Source organism: Colias eurytheme, chromosome 16 (assembly GCF_061535395.1).
Source record: "Colias eurytheme isolate Ceu_HAF_F1 chromosome 16, ilColEury1 Martin Lab GWU primary, whole genome shotgun sequence".
In the NCBI taxonomy this organism is placed as follows: domain Eukaryota; kingdom Metazoa; phylum Arthropoda; class Insecta; order Lepidoptera; family Pieridae; genus Colias; species Colias eurytheme.
In genome coordinates, this window is record NC_142995.1 from 6072793 (window position 1) to 6097014 (window position 24222).

At 32.0% G+C, this 24222-nt stretch overlaps 1 protein-coding gene and 1 long non-coding RNA gene across 2 annotated transcripts; both read left to right on the top strand.

The window, feature by feature from the left end:
* The first annotated feature begins 57 nt into the window (after positions 1-57).
* On the top strand, positions 58-1320 carry LOC149901843 (uncharacterized). Its single transcript, XR_016457615.1, has 2 exons — positions 58-217; positions 991-1320. It is a non-coding gene; the product is annotated as an uncharacterized LOC149901843 (long non-coding RNA).
* Positions 1321-20177: 18857 nt separating this feature from the next.
* LOC149901844 (uncharacterized) lies at positions 20178-20956 on the top strand. The gene is made up of 2 exons (XM_090111116.1): positions 20178-20293; positions 20564-20956. The coding sequence occupies exons 1-2, from the start codon at positions 20285-20287 to the stop codon at positions 20873-20875; spliced, it is 321 nt and encodes a 106-aa protein (XP_089967242.1). The 5' UTR covers positions 20178-20284; the 3' UTR covers positions 20876-20956.
* The last annotated feature ends 3266 nt before the right edge of the window (positions 20957-24222 follow it).

Genomic DNA, 24222 nt, shown 5'->3' on the forward strand with positions numbered 1-24222 from the left:
AAAGCGTTTGCTTTAGTTGCATAATTCATTACTTCGACTGTGTAGGAGAGTGGGGTAGTGTCCGGCACTCGAGTAGTCGCATGTCTTATTGCAGTCGTGAATAAGGATACAAGCACTTCTTTACAATTATCGTGAATATGTGAATGGCCAAACTGTAGTATTTAATATGCACGCGAGTGGAGTAATTTTATAAGTGATAGTGCGGACTAAATTTAAAGTAAGTATATCTTATACTATTTTTTTACTTATAAAACGTTAAGGAATATATATTTTCATGAGTTCGTTAATTGGATATTGAAATCATTTGTTTTATCGTAAATCTTAATACTTTATTTTTATTTTTGAACTTCATATTGGAGCAGATTTTAGAATTTTATAGATACTTGATATTATATGTTTCCCTCAAGAGATACACTAAGTATTATCTACTTTTCAGTTGTAACAACTTGATACAAATAATGTTTATAAACAGGGATTTTATATTGTTATATCTACTAGCTGTGCTCCGCAGTTTCACTCGCAATGCTCAGCTCCTGTTGGTCTTAGCGTGATGATAATATATTATATCCTGAAGCCTTCCTCGATGAATGGGCTATCTAACACCGAAAGAATTTTTCAAATTAGTAGTTCCTGAGACTAGCGCGTTCAAACAAACAAACAAACTCTTCAGCTTTATAATATTAGTATAGATGTATTAATTAAAGAAATTAAATTAAATCATCGCATATACAATACAAATCAAACACGATTACCAAAATAGACCTATAATTTTATGGAAATCACACAAGAATATTTTGTGATATTATATAACTTGTAGACGCATTAAAGATAAAAATCTTGTTTCTTAATTTAAACCAGACTCTACTTTCTACAGTTAAATTACATTAACGACCAGAATAACCGAGTTTAGATATAGTTATAATACCTTCATAATACATGCTCATTTATTCATCATTATGTAATTTATTAACTATGTTCTTTCATTTTCAGAAAAATGAGAACCAGATTCATTATTCTGTTCGTGCTCTTTACAATCTTCGCAACAAGTTCGGGAAATGTCTTGAATGGTTTTATTCAAAGGATGTTAGGAGGAGAGGAATCTCAGCAAAGAGGCTTTTCAGAGTCCATAACTCGCATTCTGGACTACCTTTACCCAAAAGATGATGCAGATTCAAGGATCATGAAGGAGATATTTAGTCTTCTAGCTGATGATGGACCTCCCAGTTTGGAAGGCGGGATAGACGCATTGGACTATTTAGTTGAAAGAAAATAAAAGACAGCTAACTATTAAGGAAACTATGCCAATATTATGAGCCAAGAGAGAAATATAGAAAGAGGTAGTCGCGGTCTAGTCTATTACTAGACCGCGACCATTCCATGTTAATTCGTAAACTTTCAAGATATTGAATCTTGAAAGTTTACGATGATATTTCATACCATGATGCATTTTATCCACGGACCCTGTGTGTTTCTAAATATCATTAATTCCTATGTAAAGAAAATTATTGTACACTTGCGCCAACAAAAACAAATAATAGGAAACACCGTTATTAGTGTCAGTAGGTCATAGATGTATGTACATACTACCATTTTCTTTCTTACAAGTTTAGATTTAATATTAGTAAATAATGCCAAAAATATTTATATTTATATTAGTGTTATAAATAAAGATAGGCTAATGAGGCTAATATTAAAAATGTTTGTTTTCTTTAACTTGTACCTAACTACCTTCCCAGATATATTTTTATACCTACTGAACTACGTGCCTACATTATAATATAATGCAAAGAAGTTTATTTAAGAAAAAAACTATGATAAACTTCTAAGTTCTCCTGAATCTTCTAAATTTAAAATAACATGCCTATATAACGATTGTCAGACATTGTTAGACTGCTTTTTTTACAATTCCATTTAAATTTCAATTTCCAGTTGCAATTAGTTCTACCAAGAGAAAAGATAATATGTAAAGCTTTACATCGCTAACATAGGGTGACTGGTAATTCGACGTGATCCTTCAAAGGGGTTATACTAGAGGTCATTTTCAACAAATTAAGTCCAGCTAACCAGGGGTCAAAAATGGATGGTTATTGAGCTATGACCCTTTTCTTTTTGAGGTGATGCAAGTTTTGGGCATTTTTTTTTTAAACTGATCGCTCATTCTTCGGCTTTCAAAAAAATATCAATTGAATGTTAACAGTGTAGTAGTTTTTTCATAATTAATTGTTTTTGGTAAAAAGGCAGAAAATGGACTGGACTTAATTTTTTGCAAATGACCTCTAGTATAACCCTTTGAAGGATCACGTCGAATTACCAGTCACCCTGTATAATCCAAATAACTTAATTAAAAATTTATTAAAATAACTTAAATTTTTTTATAAATATTATTTTATAAATATTCTAAGACAACCTACGTGATAAATAAACGACCAGCAACCTTTTTGAGAAATCAACAATAATTAAACCACAGGAGATATTTATTTCCCTGCTTTGTAGTTTGTTGTTGTTTCCTTTCTATATCCATATATTATAGAAAGGAAACTCTAAAGTTCTCGTAAGAGGAATATAACTACATTGCTCCTTATAAAAATGTATTTAAATCTGCAACTAGATAGAGAAATAAACAAAAAAAATATTATGTGATAGTTACCTACACAGGATATTTTATTGCACCTGATAAATAAATGTTGCAAACTATAATTCCAACAGATATGATATTTTTATTTCATAGGTTGTTTATAAGTTAAACAGTTACCAAGTAGATATTAAACTTTGCGACAAACTATTCGATCCTTTATTTCTATACACCGAGTAGAGCCTTGATAAGTTGGCGTCGTTTTTTTCAAGGATAATTTTTGTTTTTCATCTTTCACTTCATTCACAGGCTTAACTTCGTTGTCTACTACATAATTGGCATCATTGTTATCATAAACAGCACCAACATAGTCCGAACCTGGTGGTCTCCTTGAATTGGTATAAGGGGGCTCTAAATAACCACATTCTAAGCGCCCGCCACGGATTATGCACCCATTTTGTAAATTCACCACCTTGTCAACGCTACGAGGTGTTCCCACATTTATGTTGTAACCACATAGCACTCTATCACCGATAGCTCTGCAAAATTTGCCATCGAAATTATAGGGACAACATCTTTTTCTGTGTCGCACTTTAATTGTAGTATCTGTAACATCTTCGTCTTTAAATTTTAAATGTGCATCGGGAATTGTTACTGGTTCAAGATGATGGTCGTGGCATGTGCAACTCAATACTTCAATTACTTTTGTAAATAGCTGAAAATTTAATTTACTTTCTTAATTGGCCGATAACATAAAAAAATGCAAATTATTTTACCATTATGTATTTGAATGCACTTGTTCGTGTGAACATTGCTCTTATCACGAATCAAAGAAATACAAGTTTTTAATTAAAATTTAATCAATAGTACTGTTAGGTACAAATTAGTTTTTTGTCATTTTTTTATGAATAAAATATTTATTTTATGTGTTTGTCAATCAATTTGAGCAATTTTCGCCCTCAAATCTGATTTAAACTGCTTAATTTTAGATTGCTTTACGTAGGAGTAACGCTTCTTTCGATTTTTATATTCTTGCAGCAATTTTTGAATATCTCTTTTATCTAATTTGTTTATGTCAACTTTCGATTTACTGAACAATCCAGTTATTGAAAACTTTTTCTTTTTGTAGTCACTCAGCATGTCCCTTACTACATCATGTTTTGATGAAGTAACTGAAAGTTTTTTCATAAGTTCACTCTTATCCAAATTTTCAAGTAATTTGAGATCTATATACGAATTGTATCCATGTTTCTTTTCATATTCCTCTGCTTTCTTACTAAAATATTCTTTTTTGCTTTTATTTAAATTAAGCAATGAATCTTTGGACAAGCCAATGTATAAGTTTCTTTCTTTAAAATCATCAACATACGACTTTAATTTGCTGATATTCGGTTTTATCAAAGTCACATTATCGAATTCGTTAATAAGCTTTTCTTTGAATGGTACACTTGCTGTTGACTTCTTTCTATTTCTATAAATAGTTATTACTGAAGGTTTTTTCACAGAAATACTTTTCTTGGATTTTGTTTCCGATTTAATGGATTTTGTGTCTTTATTTTTAGTGAATTTGTCCCTAACATCACCTAAATTAATACCCGCAACTTCGTAATCTTCTAATTGTGGATCAGGAATACCGAAAATCTGTTTCTTAAAGCATCGTTTGAACCTTCTATAAATCCATTTGCAAATCCTACGCCTGCATCTTTGGCAACACGTTAGCTTCTTCTTCTTTTTTGGTTTCTTTTGACCCTTTTTCTTCCTTTGGATTCCTGTCATCAATTTCTTGGTGGTTATGAGGCAAGCAGTACCTTAGTTTTAACTTGTTTCTTATTTTTCATTTTTATCATGCAAGTTACACTTCATCTAGCATTTAGGTTTATATGATACGTTGTTTACAATATACACCCCATAAAAATCTGATATCATTAATGAACAATTTATTGATCTTTAAAGGCGGCTACTTACAATTTTCTTCTTCATCGTTACACATTGTTAAAATTAAATCAATTGTTCATTTACAATATTTCATATAAATCATTGACACTGTAAAGTGATATGTCAGGGACTGGTCAGGGACAAGGGGTATAACAGTATTTGACGGTGTCTTGAAACATAAATATAGTCACAGATCTAGTAGATCTGTGAATATAGTGCATAGTCACATGCATAGTGCTAGGTGCTACTATGTACAAAGATCTTTTGTCACTTGAAATATTTGACTTTTATTGGGAATTGTCATTCATGGCTATGCAATAAGGTTAACTGAAGCACAGAATACATAATAGTAGCTAAACGCTAACTGAAGTAAAAAAACTCCTTTGTTACAGGGAAATTAGTTACAAGGCCTAGCTTCTCATTTTTAGGTAACTATGTACTGCACTATACTAACCTTTTCATTGCTTTAAACGTTATTGATCTCTGTAACAAAACATTGAAGAGATAATAATCATTCACTTCTGTAATTCCAAATTGTTGCTTTTATCAGCAAGAATAACGAAATAACAAACATGACAAGTAATAATTTATATTCGAATGGTAGGTATGCTGCATTTTTTTACGCAAGTGTACATATTTTGATTACCTAAACATAAAGAAAGGATTTATGGCTGCTTTTTACCACATGATTAATGAAATTCAAGTGCATGAGTGGATAAAAATGTCTAAATTGACGCCGGTAAGGGCAAAGACTGATAAATATTTCCATCGCGATACATTAGTAACGCAATTTATATAAATAATACAATGATTTTCATTAAATTACCGTGTTTCATAATTCAATTATTTGCTATTTGGCTTAGCTCTGTAAATTAGATACCTACTAAATTAAACTAAATTTGTTGTAGAGACTGCTAATAGTTATTAACATGATTGTTAGTATGTCGTGTGCCCCTAAAATAGGACCAGTACTTTATGATCCATTGATATATGAAAGTCAAAATTCATTCAAATCTGAAGACACTCCAACAGACAATACATCTGATGATTGGCTAACAGCTCCAGCACTACGTAATAATGATAAACCTACTGAAGGAGTACCCAAAAAAACATGTCAAGGATACGATTATGATCTTACACAATGTAGATACATTAATGATAGGAAGATTTGTGGATACAACAAGAACAAAGGTGAACCAAAAATCGAAGAAATTAAGGATATGGGGAACGGTTGTCGTATCCGTAACAATAGATTAGAATGCGGTTATTAAGCGGGCCCGTTTAATCCTCCCCGACGTCCACCGGCTAACGACGATATACCTGATAAAACAGATTTTCCAAAACTTAGATCATCTCCACCTAAAACGTCCAAGAAAGAGTTAAATGATAATAAGAAAACAACGACTATTAGAAAAGCACCTGACGGGAACCCTACAGCTGTTGAGAACCCTATCGCCCTAGAAAATATCGATGATATTGAAGTGAGAACAAAACGTGATTCAGTTGATTCAATAACAATCACAACTGATATAAATGTAATCCACACCACGTCAAAGGATTTAACAGCCCAAAAAAAAGTAGATCAGGACAATAAAAACCAACTAAAAAAAATCTGTGTGGATAAGGTTGACAGAATATTTTGTTACACTGCCAGGGAAAAAAAGAAATAATAACTTTATTACATTGATGTTTATGTGCAGCCTCTATCGTTAAATACCTATAAATAGACATCGGATTATATGCATTTGCATATTTGCATATGCAAATGCATAAAACTCTCTAATTTCGGCGTTAGTGCATATTTTAACCTTTTTCCTCAATTGTGCATATTTCGTTAAGTAGCGGGAGTTTTGATTGGTTGACTAACCTTTATTAGCCAATCAGAACGCTCAGCGAGTAAACAAACCCTATTTTGGCATGGTAAAATTTCCTCTCTCTCCATTTTAAGTAAATTTTGAGCCATTCAAAATAGGGCTAGATTACCCTATTGGGGCTAAAAACTTAAAACACGGGTTGAATCCAAAAAAAAGGGCTAGATTTAGCCCGGAAAGGTCTAACACTGGGCTCGCGGGTGACAAACGTCACAAATTTGCGCTCATTAGGCATGACGACAGTATCCATAAATGTTCGAATTAGTGTTTTTAAGGGAAAATGTATAATATATAAATTAAAAATAGTGACTTAGAAATATTAAAAACATTTAGATTAATGAGATTATCAATAAAATAAAACGTTGAAATTCTGCAGTCGGCCATTTTGACTGAAACACGCGTGACGTCACGTCTACGTAAACAACTCACAACAACTTCGCGGCAGGTGTATTTTGTTGTTATGAATATGCTGAGAATACGCATTTTTATTTATTTTCTATTTTTTCACGTATGCTTTATCGACTCAGAACAGAAATATAATTGCGAATTCACGAATATGTGGTTCGGGTTTCTCTGCGTCAAATTTATACAATCATTTCATATTATTTTCTCACTTTAAACAATTACTAACACTTTTTTGGGTATTATTTTTATGTAGATTCACATTGCAATACTGCACACCACTTATAAACTGAAATTAGATTCTATAACACTTTATAATTAAATATTTGTTTAATTTTACTTCGCTATGCATACAGATAACTACGTATTTACGTAAGAGTGACGTCACGCCTACGCCATGACACCTGTGAGCTGTTTTAGCACAGTTAATAAATATTTTTTGAAAAATGGCTTTTATCTTCGTTAAATTTAAGTATATTAGCGAAATATAGGGTTTTTCTTGTTTAATAAACGTATACATACATTATGGAAGAGGTTTTGAAAATCTTTCGTCATGCCTATTGTATATTGGCACAAAAACTATAGGTAGATACTTAATTTTAAGAAAATTTCACTGTTTTTGTACAATCTTTGATTAAAATATACAAAAATAATAAAGGTTTTTTGATTTTGTATTGTGCATATTTTAGGCATATCAGTCGTTTTTAGTACATATTTCGGCCTTTTTTAGTGCATATTTGCATGCATATTTTGGCATTTTGTTAGTGCATATAATCCGATGTCTACCTATAAATATGAACAATGCTTTTTGTGTAGGTGTACTGTTTTCTATTGCTGTAATTACAATGGCGTATTCTCAGGGCGTGTTATTATTCTTCCTGTATCTGTTATGTACTTGACAATAAAACATTTTATAATAATATGTACTTAAAATTGTAATTATGTAAACCTTGCTGCGCATAAAAAATTGTTAACTTGATTTCGAATCAGAAATCTATAAATCAAAATCAATTCCACATCAAGCTACAATGGTTTATTTATCCTGCTCATACTTATTACCCAAAAAACGTCAAGGTACAATGACCTCCTGAGTGCTATAAGGCGTGATTATTGTTTAATATTGCTTTAAACATTTACTATAGCTTTTTTGTGAAGAAAAAAACATAACTTTTGATACCAAGTAAAAATATGGTTATTTGTAACCATATAAAACAATACAATATCGCGATGTAGCTATTTAACTAGGTACGTAGTTCGATCGAATTTTAAGAAATTAATTTAAAAGGATATAAGTAAATGTAAGAAGATTAGTGTTCTGTATCGTTCCAGTTCAACATTTTATAAATTATGCTCTGAATCCTCCTCTTGCGAGGAACTCGCTGTCTCGCTTTGAATTATAGAGCAATAATTATAGCAACAAGGAGTTGGTCAATGCCCTACGTACACGCACTGCAAATTGTGTAGAATGTAGATATTATCTTCTATTTTTTATAAGAATTTAAAAGCTTTGGATAATGTTCGGGATTCCCCCCGGCCGTTTGCTATAATTATGTGTGCCTGCGTTTAACTTTTGCAGCTACTGTCCGCACACTGACCCGAGAATCTATAGGTATGTATATTGTTTGTAAAGTATTCTACCCGCTATGCATAATAATCACAATAAAGTGTAACATTTCTTGCATACTTTATTCGTTTTATACAAGCTTGCAATCCAATCGCAAATACCTATCTAACTTATAAAAATCTCAATGTAAATAATAACATAATTGTTTAAAATTTAACTCGTAGCGTGCAGTATTTGGTGACAAATTATAATAATTGTCTTCTTGTTCTTATTTCGAGGTCATCTTGAGAATATTATCCAGAGCCATAATCTGTGAGTCACACTTAGACATATGACGACTTAAATACCCATTTCATTAAAATTTATATACGACAACACTGAGTATTTTATGTTTGAGTAGTAAGAAAATTGCTCCAAGAATCCGAAAAACATTCGAGTTGAATGAAATGCCAACAAAACAAGAAATTATATATTTATTTATCAGAGAAAACTTAGTCTTATTAGACCTTGTTAAAATAAACGCTACTCTACCCACTCTACCAATGTGTATTACCTCTATATTCCCAAACCAAATCAATAAATAATAAGAGTCCTAACTGAACCTAAAGTTTTTTTATCATTGATTTTTAGATTCAATCGATCTTAAAGAAACAAAGTAAACCTTAAAAAACACTTTTTTCACTTTATAGCACTGACAGCTATATCTTTATATTTTCACCTTTGACCAACTCACGACAATCGATCCTTAAAGTATTAGATACGTAGTATATTATTATTAGTCTGTGGTATTAGCTACTTTTTCTAATAACTAGTAGCTAACTACTAATACTAACCACCATAGTATAATCTCTTTATGTTAAAATAAAACAATGTATGTACTATTCTCAAGCAAAATCACCTTTAAATTCAACACGATATTGATATGCAAATCTTCCTCAAGTTTCTCTGCTTACCTTGAAGATTTCGAGATATCAAACTACTTTATAGTATGTATATTATTATACTTAATTACAACGCACACTAACATAGTAAATCATGTTTTACATTTTGTTAAGTTGAATTCCGACGTAATTGTTACAATAAATCTTCATATTTGGTCTACTCACACTGCGTAGTATAAATAATTTTATGAAAAATAAAATACAGAAAATGGCATTGACGTTTATTTCATTGATTAATACTTGATCCTTGATATTATCTTACAAAAACATGAACGTTTATTTAATTGATACTTGATATCTAGTTGCTGGTAGTATAAGGGTACAGGCGAAGTAAATTAAAAACTTCGAATTAATATGAAAGATGTGACAAAAAACCATTGCCGTATTATAATTGATAAAATCTTAAGCATGGCTGAACAGTTAAAAATGATACTTTATAAATTTATCACAGTAAATTCTGAATTTTAAATCAAATAAAAAAATTAGTTATGACTTATGATTGAGTAAAATCTCTTATTCTCTTTCTCTTTATAAAAAAGTAAAAACACTGGAACTAAGTTACAGTAATAGGAAGTTTTCTAAAATGGTAATGGTAATTCAACCTAAACAGCAATTACCAGGTAATTCAAAAATTAGTGCGACTAGCATAAAAATTAGAAACTTTCTAACTATCCACAGCGGTACTTATTAACTACAATTGTGTATCTTAGAAACACATTTTAACATGCAAAGAAAGTATTTGAAATGCGATTAAAACTTTCCTCTTATCGTAATTCCTGGCATACATCTTGCCTTAGTCCTTATCAAGGCGACATAACATGGTCAAGCAACACGCTATTTAATTGTAATCATGATTTTCAACTAAAATTATTATGTTCATATAAAATGGCAATCAAAACTTTTTCAAACTGTGTCAAAATGTGTAAAAAAACATAGATTTTGTTACTCATAATATAAGCTTACAGCGAACGGGAACATTTCAAAACTCTACCAGATAAAGTTCTCTACAGAACCTTAAAAACTACTTGACCAATTTTCAAATTATATTACGATCAGAAAGCTACATCTTTACCAAGTAATATAGGATACAGGTACAGTATTAAAAAAACAGAGATTATCAAATAAATTGAACCGAAGTAATACGTCTACAAAGTATTTTTACTTGACACTGGCCATACACTGGCAAATGCGTAGTACCACAGCGTAGTACTTACAAACATTATATTCTTGTCGTGAGAAAAATCCCCAAGGTATTAAAATGTTGACTTTCACGTACACTGTGAAAATCATTCAGAAAATAAAAATATTAATAGTGAGGTTTGCTCAAATTTTCAAATTCAAGTATGGGTGGAATTTAATAGTGCGAGTGATGAAATTGGATTAGGATACTTATCCTTATTTGAACGATTTGAACAAATTGCAATGAGCCCTCTTAACAATGGGCAGCGTTGGGGAGTAGAAGCAACCACGACAGTGCGCAGTGTAGAGGGCTATGTATGATCGGCCGTCATTGTAGATGTTTATTTATAATCCAGTCTCAACCTCTAGTCCAGTCTATGTCAGCGAGCACCTTTCCCCTGCTAATAAGGCGATACATGCGGCCACCAGGATCAAAGCAAAGGACAAAGGTTATAAATTTGTTTGGATTAGGAATGGAAGAATTTATTTGAGGAAAAATGAAGGATCTGAGCTCATCTTTGTTAAAAGTTTGGACATTTTAAATAAAATCAATTAACGTGTAGATTAAGATTCTCGATTGTAATGGATTATTTTAATCATAATGTTAAATATATATTACCAGAATACTCGCGGCTTAAGAACGAAAACTCACACATTTTCTAGACAAGTTCTGTGTAATCAATTTGACATAATAGTTCTAACTGAGACTTGGCTGAACAGTTCAGTGAATAATAGTGAATTATTTGATCCCCGATATATTGTATATAGAAGAGACAGAGGTGACTCAAAGTGCTGCAAACGTGACGGAGGCGGAGTTTTAATAGCAGTATCTAGAAAACTAAATTCAAAACAAATTTTCTGTGGACAGTCATCTTTAGAAAATCTTTGGGTACTTATTGAAACACATAAAACGGATTCTAATCCTCCACAACAGTTGGCACTTTGCGTCACGTATCTGCCTCCACCAGTTAGTCGTGTATTGTTGGAGCAATTTCTAGACAATTGTAATAACTTTTTGGAGGTTTTTCGCCCTAACCACTTTTGTATAATGGGTGACTTAAATTTAAGTAGCTTAGATTGGAGTATGTTGGGGGATGAAACAGCTGAATTTCATATTCCTAGTATATGCCAGCCATTGGTTGACTTTATTTACATGAACAATTTGAGACAGCATAACAATGTATACAACACATCTAAAAGAATACTTGATTTAGTAATGTCAAACATGAACTCTTGCGTTGTATCTCAGTCCACTGACCCTTTAAGTACGATAGATGTTTTACACCCCCCTTTAGACATTAATATTTCATTTAAAATAGATAAAAATCTTATGTATAATTCAGATACACATTACTTCAATTTCCGTAAAGCTAATTATGTAAAAATATCTAAAATACTGGAAGAATGCAATTGGGACACTATATTTGCAAATTCTCGAAATGTTGATGATATGGTCGAAGTTTTTTACGATGTAATAAATAAAATTATTGTAGATAACGTACCGCATAAAAAACTTAAATCTAAAAAATTTCCTCCATGGTTTGATACTAATTTAAAACGTACTCTAAATGAAAAGTACCGCGTTAGACGTCGTTTCAAGCTTTATAAAAATCCTCGAGATGAGTTAGAGCTTAAACTTCTCAGTTCTAGATGCACTAAAATGGCTAAGGATAACTATACCCGTTACATGAAGGACCTAGAAAATAAATTTCAGAGTAACCCAAAGCTATTCTGGTCTTACATTAAGTCAAAAAGGGGTGGCAGTAGTTCCTACCCTGCATCTATGACGAACGGACCTATAACTACCTCTGATGGAGATCAGATTTGTGATATGTTTTCTAGGTTCTTTGCTTCGGTTTATACTAATAATATAGATGATGGTAATGAAGATAGTGACGTTAACAATTTTTGCACAGACACTTCTAGCATCTCTCATCGACTGGCAAGTCATAATCTACATTTACCTATTCCTATCCTAGATTGTAGCACAATTCTTAAAAAATTAAAGAGTTTAGATAAATTGAAAGGAGCTGGCCCTGACGGAATACCCCCTATTTTCATAGTTGAATGTGCACAACACTTAGCTTGGCCCATTTCAAAAATTTATAATAAATCACTCTCATCTGGTATTTTTCCAACAGTTTGGAAAATTGCTAAAGTTGTACCCGTTTATAAAACCGGAAATGAGGAATTCATTAATAATTACAGACCTATATCTATTCTGTCGTCCTTTGGTAAAGTGTTGGAGTCCTTAACCCTTAGCTGGTATCGGGGGTCAAAAATCACCCCAGTGCAACGAAATTTTGGTCATAACTTTTTAGTGTTATAACTTATACTCTTGTTCATCTAGCTAATCTCATAACATTTCGGGCGTGAGACGGACGACATACAAGTGTTACTTTTCTGTTACAAGGAGCCGAGGTACGTACACTGCTGGGGTCAAAAATCACCCCCGATACTATTTGTGTAAGTTTGTCTGAATTTATTCTAAAATTATTTTCTTTATTTTTTGAGTTATTAACGATCACTATGGAGAGTTTTTTGACTGACGATCACGAGCTGAATTATTAGATGACGAAAAAGAAGAAAATGAACCGGAAACCTTCAACAGACTGCTGCTTCTGTAAGTGATGATGAACAAATAAGTGATTGTGAGGAAGCAGAGATAGCTACTTGTTCTGAAGAGAGTGTATTACAAGCTGACTCCTCAACTTCAAGTTCTGATAGTAGCAGCGAAGGAGATGATGATGAAGAAGAAGCAGCTAGTCATACTTCTGGCGAACAGCGATCATATGTTCTAAATGTTAAAAATTTTACTTAGAATTTTGTTACTGGTACATATAAGTTGTCATTTTTTTTGTTTTCTATGTTTTTTGAGAAAAGTTTATTTTTTTATTATTTAGACTATATAAGAAAACTAAAGTTAGAATATTTTTATGTTAATTTTTAGTGTTTGTAGAATTTATGGATCTCAAAGTGAACATCACTAAAATTAAACCAAAAATAAGATATAATTTGATTTGAAAAATGAGTATGGTTAATTACTTTATAGAGCACTATATTGTCGTTAAATACTTACTTTAAGAGTTACTTAATTAATAAAAGGGTTACCTATCTTAATCTCGAATTTTAATATTCCGAATATCATAATCCAGAAAACGTTTGGACATTTTTTCATAACCCCGAATTTTAAAATTTCGAAGTTTTGTTTGCCATATAATCGCAACTCCGAATTTCATTTGCCCATTTCTTTATTTGTACGACGTTTTACAATCCAGACGAATGAGTTCCAGACATACGAAATCTAAATGCACTAAATCCAGATGATCGTAATCCATATGCACGAAAGCCAGATTTTTAAAACACAAATTTTTGAAATACAGTTAATTGATATACAGGCGAACAATGTCCAGATTTTTGAAATTCAAATAAACGATATCCAGCAAAACGTAATCTTTCCAGGGGGACGCAGCACGAACCTAACCTAACCTTCTGAATAGATTTTAACACTTTAACCTTTCTTTAATGGGCAAGTAAAACAATAGCGAGTCGGTTCTGGCACTCGCCGGCCGCTGCCGCGGAACGCTCGCTTCGCTCGCTCGGCTCGTGCATGGGGGGTCACAGTTCAAACCTAACCTAACCTACTGAGTCGAATTTGACACTTTAACCTTTCTGTAATGGCCAAGTAAAACAATAGCGAGTCGGTTCTGGCACTCGCCGGCCGCTGCCGCGGCACGCTCGCTTCGCTCGCTCGGCTCGTGCATGGGGGGTCACAGTTCAAACCTAACCTAACCTACTGAGTCGAATTTGACACTTTAACCTTTCTGTAATGGCCAAGTAAAACAATAGCGAGTCGGTTCTGGCACTCGCCGGCCGCTGCCGCGGCACGCTCGCTTCGCTCGCTCGGCTCGTGCATGGGGGGTCACAGTTCAAACCTAACCTAACCTACTGAGTCGACTTTGTCACTAAAACCGGTCTGTAATGGACAAGTAAAACAATAAATTTACTTACTAACAATGTTTATTTTCAGTCGATAGTAAAGGTATAATCACGATTGTATGGAAATCAAATAAAAAGATTATGAAAATCTGGCAATAGTTTATCTGTTATACGATTATATGGGAACCAAATAAAAAGATTATGAAAATTTGGAAATAGTTTATTTGGAATATGGTACGATGGGAAACAAAAAAAAGTATTTTGAGAATCTGGTTTATTGAGATCTGTATTATGAGAATACGGGAAACAAAAAAATACTTTTTAAAAATCTGGTTTTGGTGCATCTGGAAATTGATTCATCTGGGAAATCAAAAAAGGAATTTTGAAAATTTGTCATTCATTACATCTGTCTTTTAAAAGTTCTAACAACCGTTTTCGGGGTTTTAAGATTCGGGTAATAGAAATTCGAGTTTTTAATAGGTTACCTAATAAAAGAGTATTAAAAAGTAAAAAAACCTGTTTTTATAACATTTTTTTTTAGTTTTCTCATGGGGTCTTTTTTTACCCCCGATACCAGTTAAGTTGGCCAAGTTTAGCGATACCAGCTAAGGGTTAATTTGCCTAGTATTACACTATCATTTTAAACAGTTTTTTAATATCAGTCAACATGGTTTCATGCCATCTCGGTCTACTTCTACTAACTTGGTAGATTTTTGCGAAAATCTTTCTAGTTCCCTAGATCGCAATGAACAGATTGATGTTATTTACACGGATTTTAGTAAAGCGTTCGACAAGGTTTCACATAAAATATTACTTAAAAAGCTATTTTTGCACGGTATTTCAAATCAATTTTTGCAATGGATAGATCCATTGCAAAAATTCTTACTTAACGAAACGAAGTTTCTATGTTGTTGTAAATGGTTTCCGTTCTCAAACGCAAAATATAACTTCCGGCGTCCCGCAAGGCTCTCACTTAGGCCCTATATTGTTTAATATATTCGTTAATGAGATACCCGATTTATTGTCTTGCTCCCAGAGTTACATGTACGCTGATGATCTCAAGTTCTGTCGTACAATAAACAACATTGACGATACTCATAAGCTGCAAAGTGACCTAAATAAACTTGTTGCTTGGTGCGACTCTAACAAAATGGATTTAAATCCTAAGAAGTGTTTTTTGGTAAGGTTCGCACGCAAAGGAAACTTGATACAATACAATTACAATGTAAACTCTGAGAGTATCAAAGAGCTCTATCATATTAAAGACTTGGGAATTGTTTTTGACAATAAATTGACTTTCGTGCCACACATAAATCAAGTTGTTACACGGGCGGCTAAAATGTTAGGATTTTTAATACGTAATGTTAAACATGTACATAATGTCAAGGCGAAGATATCATTATACAACTGCCTGGTGCGCAGTATATTGGAATACGGTTCTGTGGTTTGGAGACCTCACTATGCGTGCCATTCCTTACGATTGGAAAGGATACAGAGAAGATTTCTTTTGCACCTTGTTTATGCAAGTGGAAAATCAAAGAAACAGTTACCATCATATAAAAAGCAACTATGTCACTTCAAAATTACATCTCTTGATAATCGTCGGGTACTTCTTGATTTACTCTTTGCCTTGAAATTATTCAATAGTAAAATTGATTGCCCCCAATTGCTTCAAAGATTTAATTTAAAGGTGCCTTCTAGATACCCTCGTAAGGTTTTGTTGCCGCTGTGTCCTCCTCAACGCAGAACCGTATCGGGTCGAAACTCACCCATTGCGAGAATTTGTAAAACTGTAAATGACTACAGTGAGTTGTTTGATATTTTCACAGATTCTCCCAACAAACTCCGCAAAATTTTTAATTCCCTTTTTAACGATTAAAATAGATAAGTGCTTAATATATATTACAATTTTTCATTGTTTAAGATACTTAGTAGTTAATTCATTAATTGTATACTTTTAAACTTACTTTACGCATGCTGTGTTTACCTATAAGTGTTTTTTTACATTGATCATATAAAATTGTATTTTAACTTTGATGTTTTATCTGTGATGTAAAGAAACGTTGGTAAATCAAATAAATAAATAAATAAATAAATAAATAAATAATCGCCGTAATGGCGGCAAACATCGGCGATCATTTGTAGGGCCAACGCTGCCCATTATGAAGAAGGCCCATTATACGTTTAGTATAACCACTGAAGCGATACATAAGACATGGGAATGCCCAGTTTCCTTATAAATAATTTTCGGAGTTGTACAAACGTGAAACCATTTAATCATACCAAAATACCTTGCCTACTCATTTCAGTTCTTTGGCAAGCAGGTGTAAACAGGTAAGTCAAAATAGGTGTATTCTGTGTATCAAAAACTATCAGTCAGTACTTGGTTACAGTATTTGGTTATCAAAAGTATGAAAAAAAAATCGATAAAAGTTAATTTAATTAAAAAAAGCCATGACCACTTTTCGATAGGCAAACAATTATAGACCTATTTGTTTATAAAAAATACGTCTCATCTGGTTATCAGATCGGTGAAGGACAATCTCCCGCGGGCTCTCCTACTATAACATAAACAAAACATTAGACAGCACTGGAAAATAAACTAATTAAACATTCACACTTAAATTGTTTAAAAATTCGCACATAATCTGTTTTATCATCAAGCAAGGTAAAAAATGTATCTACATAGAATACATTAAACATAAGGATAATGATCACCTCATTTTGACTAATTAACTTTAATCTATTTAAATGTATTTATAAAAATAAAATATTATAATTGATGCCTCGATCGCCAAAATAACCAGTTTGAAAATTTTTAATACTACGCAATTCAGAAATGTTCCTGACTAGATAATAACATAATCTAACAAAGTTTTTGCATACTGGCATATATTTTTATTTAAAGATTACCTAAACAAAATATTGTCTACTTTACATTTCAGGAAAGAATTGATATGATTATAATATTATTTTGCATCAAAACCTTAACCACCTTCAAATGGTCCGAACCGGACAAAGAATTTTAATGGAACCGACCCAAAGGCACTAACTTTCAAATAAAAAATAAACCATCCAAATGGGTTCACCCAGTCGAAAGTTCTGAGCTAACAAACCAAAAAACATACCACCTTCCTTTTTGAAGTCGGCTGAATTTTACCATTGAACTAAGAAATTAAAAACATATTAAAAGCATATTATGTATCATATTATGTATCATTGTTTTCTTTCGCACCAAAGTAGAACGCCATTTAGTTTGTATCAGGATGCTTTGTTATCAACCATCCACTTAGCAAATCCATTAAAATTTGCGAGTCCTTGATGCAAATACAACAAATTATGCAACATAATAATATAGGTCAGTGCGAATTTATATTAGTCCATTGAAAAGTTACATTTGGGGTTGCGTTTTTTAGATGACGCAATATTATTTTTTTATATGTAGGGGGGTCAGTGTGAAGTCTATCACCAAGTTTGTTGGGTCGCCACCCTTGTCCCACGGTCCACGTCTTCACAATAGTGGTTGATATGGTCTTAACGATATATCCCTATAACTATTTATCTGATAAAAAATTGTGAACATTATTTGTTGCAAATTAAAAATTTTCAACAACTTTGGTTTTGTAATTTTTTGTCGTAGAACTATAAATAAAAAAAAAGACGTGTGGCACTCGGGGACTGCTGCGGTAAAGCTATTGCATGCTATGCCTTCAAGCCACACCTCCGTGCTCGTCGGAGTGGGGAGCGTGAGGTTTTTTCGTTACGGAATTTCTGGATTCGGTCCCCGCGCTCAAGGCCCGTGATAGATGCTAGGCAATAGCTTAAAAAGTTATAAGCGAAAATATAAACATCGATGCATTATTACTTGAAATATCTATTTACCATTGTCTAGTAGGTATCTGATAATTAATTATTCATTAATATATTTTTTAACCATCTACAAATTACTAAAAAGTCACTACGTTAAACTGAACTGCATTTAAAGATTTTCGAAGATTTACTTTACGGGAATTTAACTTACTAATAATTAGAAAAAAATCCAATTCAAACAATATTACACATATAATGTTAAAATTATCCTGTACTAGATTTCCGCCCGCGGCTTCGCCCGCGTTTTCAAAGGAAAACCCGCATAGTTCCCGTTCCCGTGGGATTTCCGGGATAAAACCTATCCTATGTGTTAATCCAAGTTACCCTCTATATGTGTGCTAAATTTCATTGTAATCGGTTCAGTAGTTTTTACGTGAAAGAGTAACAAACATCCATACATCCTTACAAACTTTCGCCTTTATAATAGTATTAAGAATTAAGATAAGAAGTAAAGTGAGCTCTTTTACAGTTTTCAGAATAGGTAAGTAATAAACCATTGAGTTCTTACCTCATGGGGATGGATTTTTTTTTCCACAATTCGATATTTATAGCAAGATTAGAATTCCAAGTTCCTATTAGAGCAACATTTTTATACGAGGTACCCAGAGGTATAAAACCAGAGTTCTCAGCCAGAAGGCGGTGACTACCTAATTGAAAAATATTTATGTTCTGTATCTTAATTATTACTAATCTAACGAACATTATTTTAATCCCTAATCATATACACAATGGAGAGGAGCAACATTTATAATATATAAATTTATTGCTTTTTTATTATTTTACGATCAATACTTTTTATTACTGCAGTAAAACGTTTAGTTAAAATAATACAAGTTAGTTTTTTCAATAATTATAACAATATTATCAATATTTCGCATCGGGAAAATATTTACACAGTATGTTATTTACTTTGATCTCCATCCATATTAATCATAAATGAATCGCAAAATGTGTTGGTAAGCGCATAACTTGAGAACGGCTGAACCGATTTCGATAATTCTTTTTTTATTATATTCCTTGAAGTACGAGGATGGTTCTTATGTAGAGAAAACGTAAATATGTACCACGGGCGAAGCCGGGGCGGACCGCTAGTCTACTATATAAAAATAAGTCGGGTTTTCCTTCCTGACGCTATAACTCCAGAACGCACGAACCGATTTCCACGGTTTTGCATTCGTTGAAAAGGTTTCGGGCTCCGTGAGGTTTAGGTATAGCAAAGAAAAGTTGTCTCTTGTGGCGAAACGGAGTTCGCCGGGTTTGCTAGTTTTGTATGTTTGATAATAAGGGAATTCCCACAAAAATCTATTTAAATCTGACATACACACCTTAATGTTTTGGAGGCAGTATTTTTGAAGTGCTTCTTATAAATAACATTTTATCATAGATCATTTAAAAAATAAAGGGAATTTAAAATAATAATAACGTAACGGGTTTTTAAATCTAAAATAACATATACGTAAATAAATATTCAACACGAGACCGTAAGAGCACCGGATTTTTTAATATAAAAACGTGATGCCCAAATATTTTATAGAGGCTATAATATGATACATTATGTTCATTAGATATATTTTTTACTTATTTATTATATAAGCGAAGTATTTCGGTAATAATTTGGTGAATTGAAATCAAACATCAATTTGAATATATTTAACTGATGGATAAGTACAAAACATAAAAGCAAATACCTGAAACCCAATAATTACAAAATCTTTACTTAGGCGTTCATTTTGCATTTTGAATTTGCAAACCGCATGTCACTTTACCAGGAAATAAATGACTGATATCATAAATAATAAATGACATTAATGAACATCAATCTTTTTAAAATTATAAGATGAGTAAAACTCACATATTACGCGTATATATTATATACGTCATATATGTATACCTGTTGTGGGTTATTTACCTGGCAGATTAGTCACAAACTTATACAAGAGGAGGTGTGTTCGAAGTTGTATAAATAGGTCGGCAGATCGGACCTCAAACATATTCTCGGATACTCGCCAAGATGAAAACAGTGAGTAGCCACCCAATATTTTATATTATTTTACAACTAATCATTATTTTGCAAATAATGTTTAAAATATAAACATATTTTGCAAATAATGTTTAAAATTTAAACATTTTAAGTACATAATATTATATTTTAATTTTATATTTTATCAGATAAATTTTGTGACCCGTGAGACTTAAGATAAAAATAATAAATCCAATTAAAAACCGAAACAAAATAATAGTATCTTACTATCCTCATTTTGAAATTACTTAACTTTCTTTATTTTTTCAGATTCTGTCTATCGCTCTGCTGGTGTGCGTTTGCCTGGCATACGCATCTGCGCTGCCAAGCCCATCCCAAGCTAAGGCTCAAGCCGCCGATGAGGTGTTAGAGCCCCAGGAGTCCCATTGGGGCGGCGGCGGCTGGAGGGGCGGTTACGGAGGATACGGAGGTTACGGAGGTTATGGAGGTTACGGAGGTTACGGAGGCTATGGAGGCGGTTATGGACATGGAGGTGGCTGGGGACACGGAGGAGGCTACGGCCACGGCGGCGGCTGGGGCGGCAGGGGCTTCGGCCACGGCGGCTATGGCTGGGGACGCTAACCATACACCAATGTACCTTCCTTAACTTTACGTATTACTTAGATCTGTGATGTGAATATACAATAAATATCGTTTAAAATATCCATTGTTTTATTGCACCGTTGCGTGTCTCTACAAGAGATAAATTGTTAAATAATTTAAAATATAACGCAATTGTTATTTTGTTAATAATTTAATTTGCATTTTATTATTACATTTTACACAATTTAACGTACTTATCTTGGTACATACTTATCTAACATCTTTACTTATTATAATTTTTTTACATTCCTGAGTCTTGGTTGACCACTTATATATATATATATATATAGAAAAACTAGTTTAAATGTTGTTTTTAATGGATAAAGCCACTCAATTATTGAACATAAATTCAAATTATAACATCAAAATTCACATGCAATATCTATTCTAATAAGATTTAGAATCTTAGTCTACTAAAAGCATCGTCTTATCTTTTTTACAAAATGATAATTAACTTTTAAAAAAATCTTTGTTTATTGTTACTGAATTAAACAGTTTTTGCATCGTTCAAAATTAGAGCGAAAATTAATCGCAATATGTAATTTATAAGTAGGTACAAAATTCACACATTTTCCAATTCTTTTGTCTTATTTTACAAATTATTTCTGTTTGTTTTGGATATTATTCACCTTCAGCTAGGATGCACAGGGTGACAACAAATTGTGCAATATTCATATTTTTACAGATATATTTTTTACTTTTCATATTACACAAAGTGTAGTAAATAATACCCATATGATGGTGTGTGATAAGGATGCATCCATGACATAGTTGCTATGAGTCAGCTTCCATTAACAGATACCAAATATATGTAAACCTAGGTTTAAATAAAAATTCTACGACAACTCTTAAACCTAAATTTATAAGCAAAACCACGGTTAATATACAGGCAGGTAATTAAAATTTGTGATGTACATAAATACATGTTATACCCAAGTAAATAGTATGTTTTAAAAATTGTGTGTTTGCCTGTTTAATGTTAAGGTTGCCTGGCAGAAATATCTGACTGCAATAAAACTGCCCTTTGTTTAATTTTAATCATATACATATGTATTAATTTTGTACGATATCGTGTACGATAAAAAAAATTGGTTGAATGAAATTACCGATTTGTTTAATGAATGAATATTCATTCAATGGCCATTAAAATAACTATGGTCAACAAATATTGATCGAAGTTTTTATCAAAAACAACTCTACTTTTCACATTATTGTGTATTGGATAATTATAATATACCCACAATCCACATTCCATTTCTTCGTATGAAAAATCAGCGTTGCTAAATTCAAACAGCATAACTTTGGCAAATATTACAAACAAACGTTAAATAGTTAGATCCTTTATGGTATTTACATTTTCGGTTTAAATAATAAAACCAGTTCATTTTAATCTTGATAGGTACTATATTTCCTGTATTCATATTCACCCACGCCTTTAATAATATACTTAAATATAATAAAACTCGTTCATTTCATTCAAGGATATAATATTACATACATAATAATAAAACTTTATACATTATCATTTCTCATTGCGAAAAATTATATGTTTATTTTAAAAGTTTCTTCGATAGCTGTATTTTATAAAATTAATTCGTCTAGTTTCTCGCGTTGCGCCTTGCACTGCTTACCTTATATTGCTAAAACCATAGTATAAAGAAAAACAATTGAGTATCCGAAGCAAAAGCCCTTTCATGTAGATTTTGATTCAAAACTTGATTGAATTTCAATTGGATTGAATATTACATATATACCTATTGTAGATATCTATGAAGCTTTACTTAAAAACGACCGGATTTTTTAATTATCTAAATTATACACCTTAAAATATCATATGATTAGTCACGTACCACATAATAAATGTGCCTAAGTATATTGTTCATAATCAAGTTCATAATTCATATTATTTATGATATATTTTTTAATCTTAATAATATAGGGCTTAATAATATAAAACAGTACTGACGTACATTATTTTATGGTTTCCGTTAAAGGAATATAAATATTTATCTGTTATAGTTATACCATTAAGTAAAGTGACCACTACAAGAAAAGCGATATGGCCATTTGGATACTAAAATATTAAAGACCTAAACTTATTTTAAAGAACATCTGATAAGTTTTTGAATTCAGACCCAAAGAAATAGATTATATACATAGATTATATGACATACTTTAATAATAGCTTGTTAAATTTCAGAAACTTCAAGGCATATTTTCTTGTAAATAATAATGATACTTATTACTTACCTACTACTGTGCCTACTACCATAATACTAATACGAGACGTTTTCAGTGCACAAATGATGTACGTACAATGTACATATCACAAATAAACGATGATTGATAGTTGAGTGTAAAATTGTGATGATGATTTCACAAATAAAATCATTTTTCGTCATTTCATAGCATCACGCTTACCTACCCGTCGCAACTCGCAGCTAGGTGTCACAGCCTTACCGTGGACGGATACTTAACTGTGTGAATAATGACTCATTGTAAAATCAAAAATACCATTTAAAACAACGCAAATTTATCTGTGTAAACAACATAGTGTCAACACAAAAGCAATCAGGTCTCGGCATTACGATTAAACTAGTTTATATTTGAGATTTCTTTGAGGAAACATCCGATGAACCCGCTTAACCTTGGTATATCCCAGCATTTCTACGTGTTCTGCAAGTGATCTTTAGGATAGAAGGATACATTAAAAACAACCTTGTTTTATTTATCTTTTTTGTGGTATAAGATACATAGCTGCCCCTGACAAGGACGTGTTTTTAATTACATACAATTTTTCACATTTGACATTATTAATTACATAATATGAACCTCGCTCTTCAATTTACATGAAGTAAATAATAATAAAAATACTTTTATTTCTCTGCTGTTTTCTTTTATTCTCTACTACAGACACTTTTCTATTACCTAGTATTACAACGTTATTAAAGATATTTCATAATTTGGTGTATACTATAATGCCCCAAAAAAAGCTACAGAGGCAAAAAATATGAAATTCACTCGAATTTCATATAACTGAATATCTCAACAATACTAAGTATTTTGTATGTATTTAATAGGTATTACTATGATTTATATTATGAAAAACCTGCGTCTAGAGACGCAGTCGTTAAATTGCATATATCTGCATTTACCCAAGAAATACTCAGCTGTGCACAATGTTCAATTAGAAAATGTTTAACACATTAACAGAAAACCGCAGAAACAAAACGTTTTCCCATTATTCTACTTGTACGTTACACACATTACACAATTTAAACCGTAAGTGATGAAATTTTAGATGACTTGTCTTATTTTTTGCGACT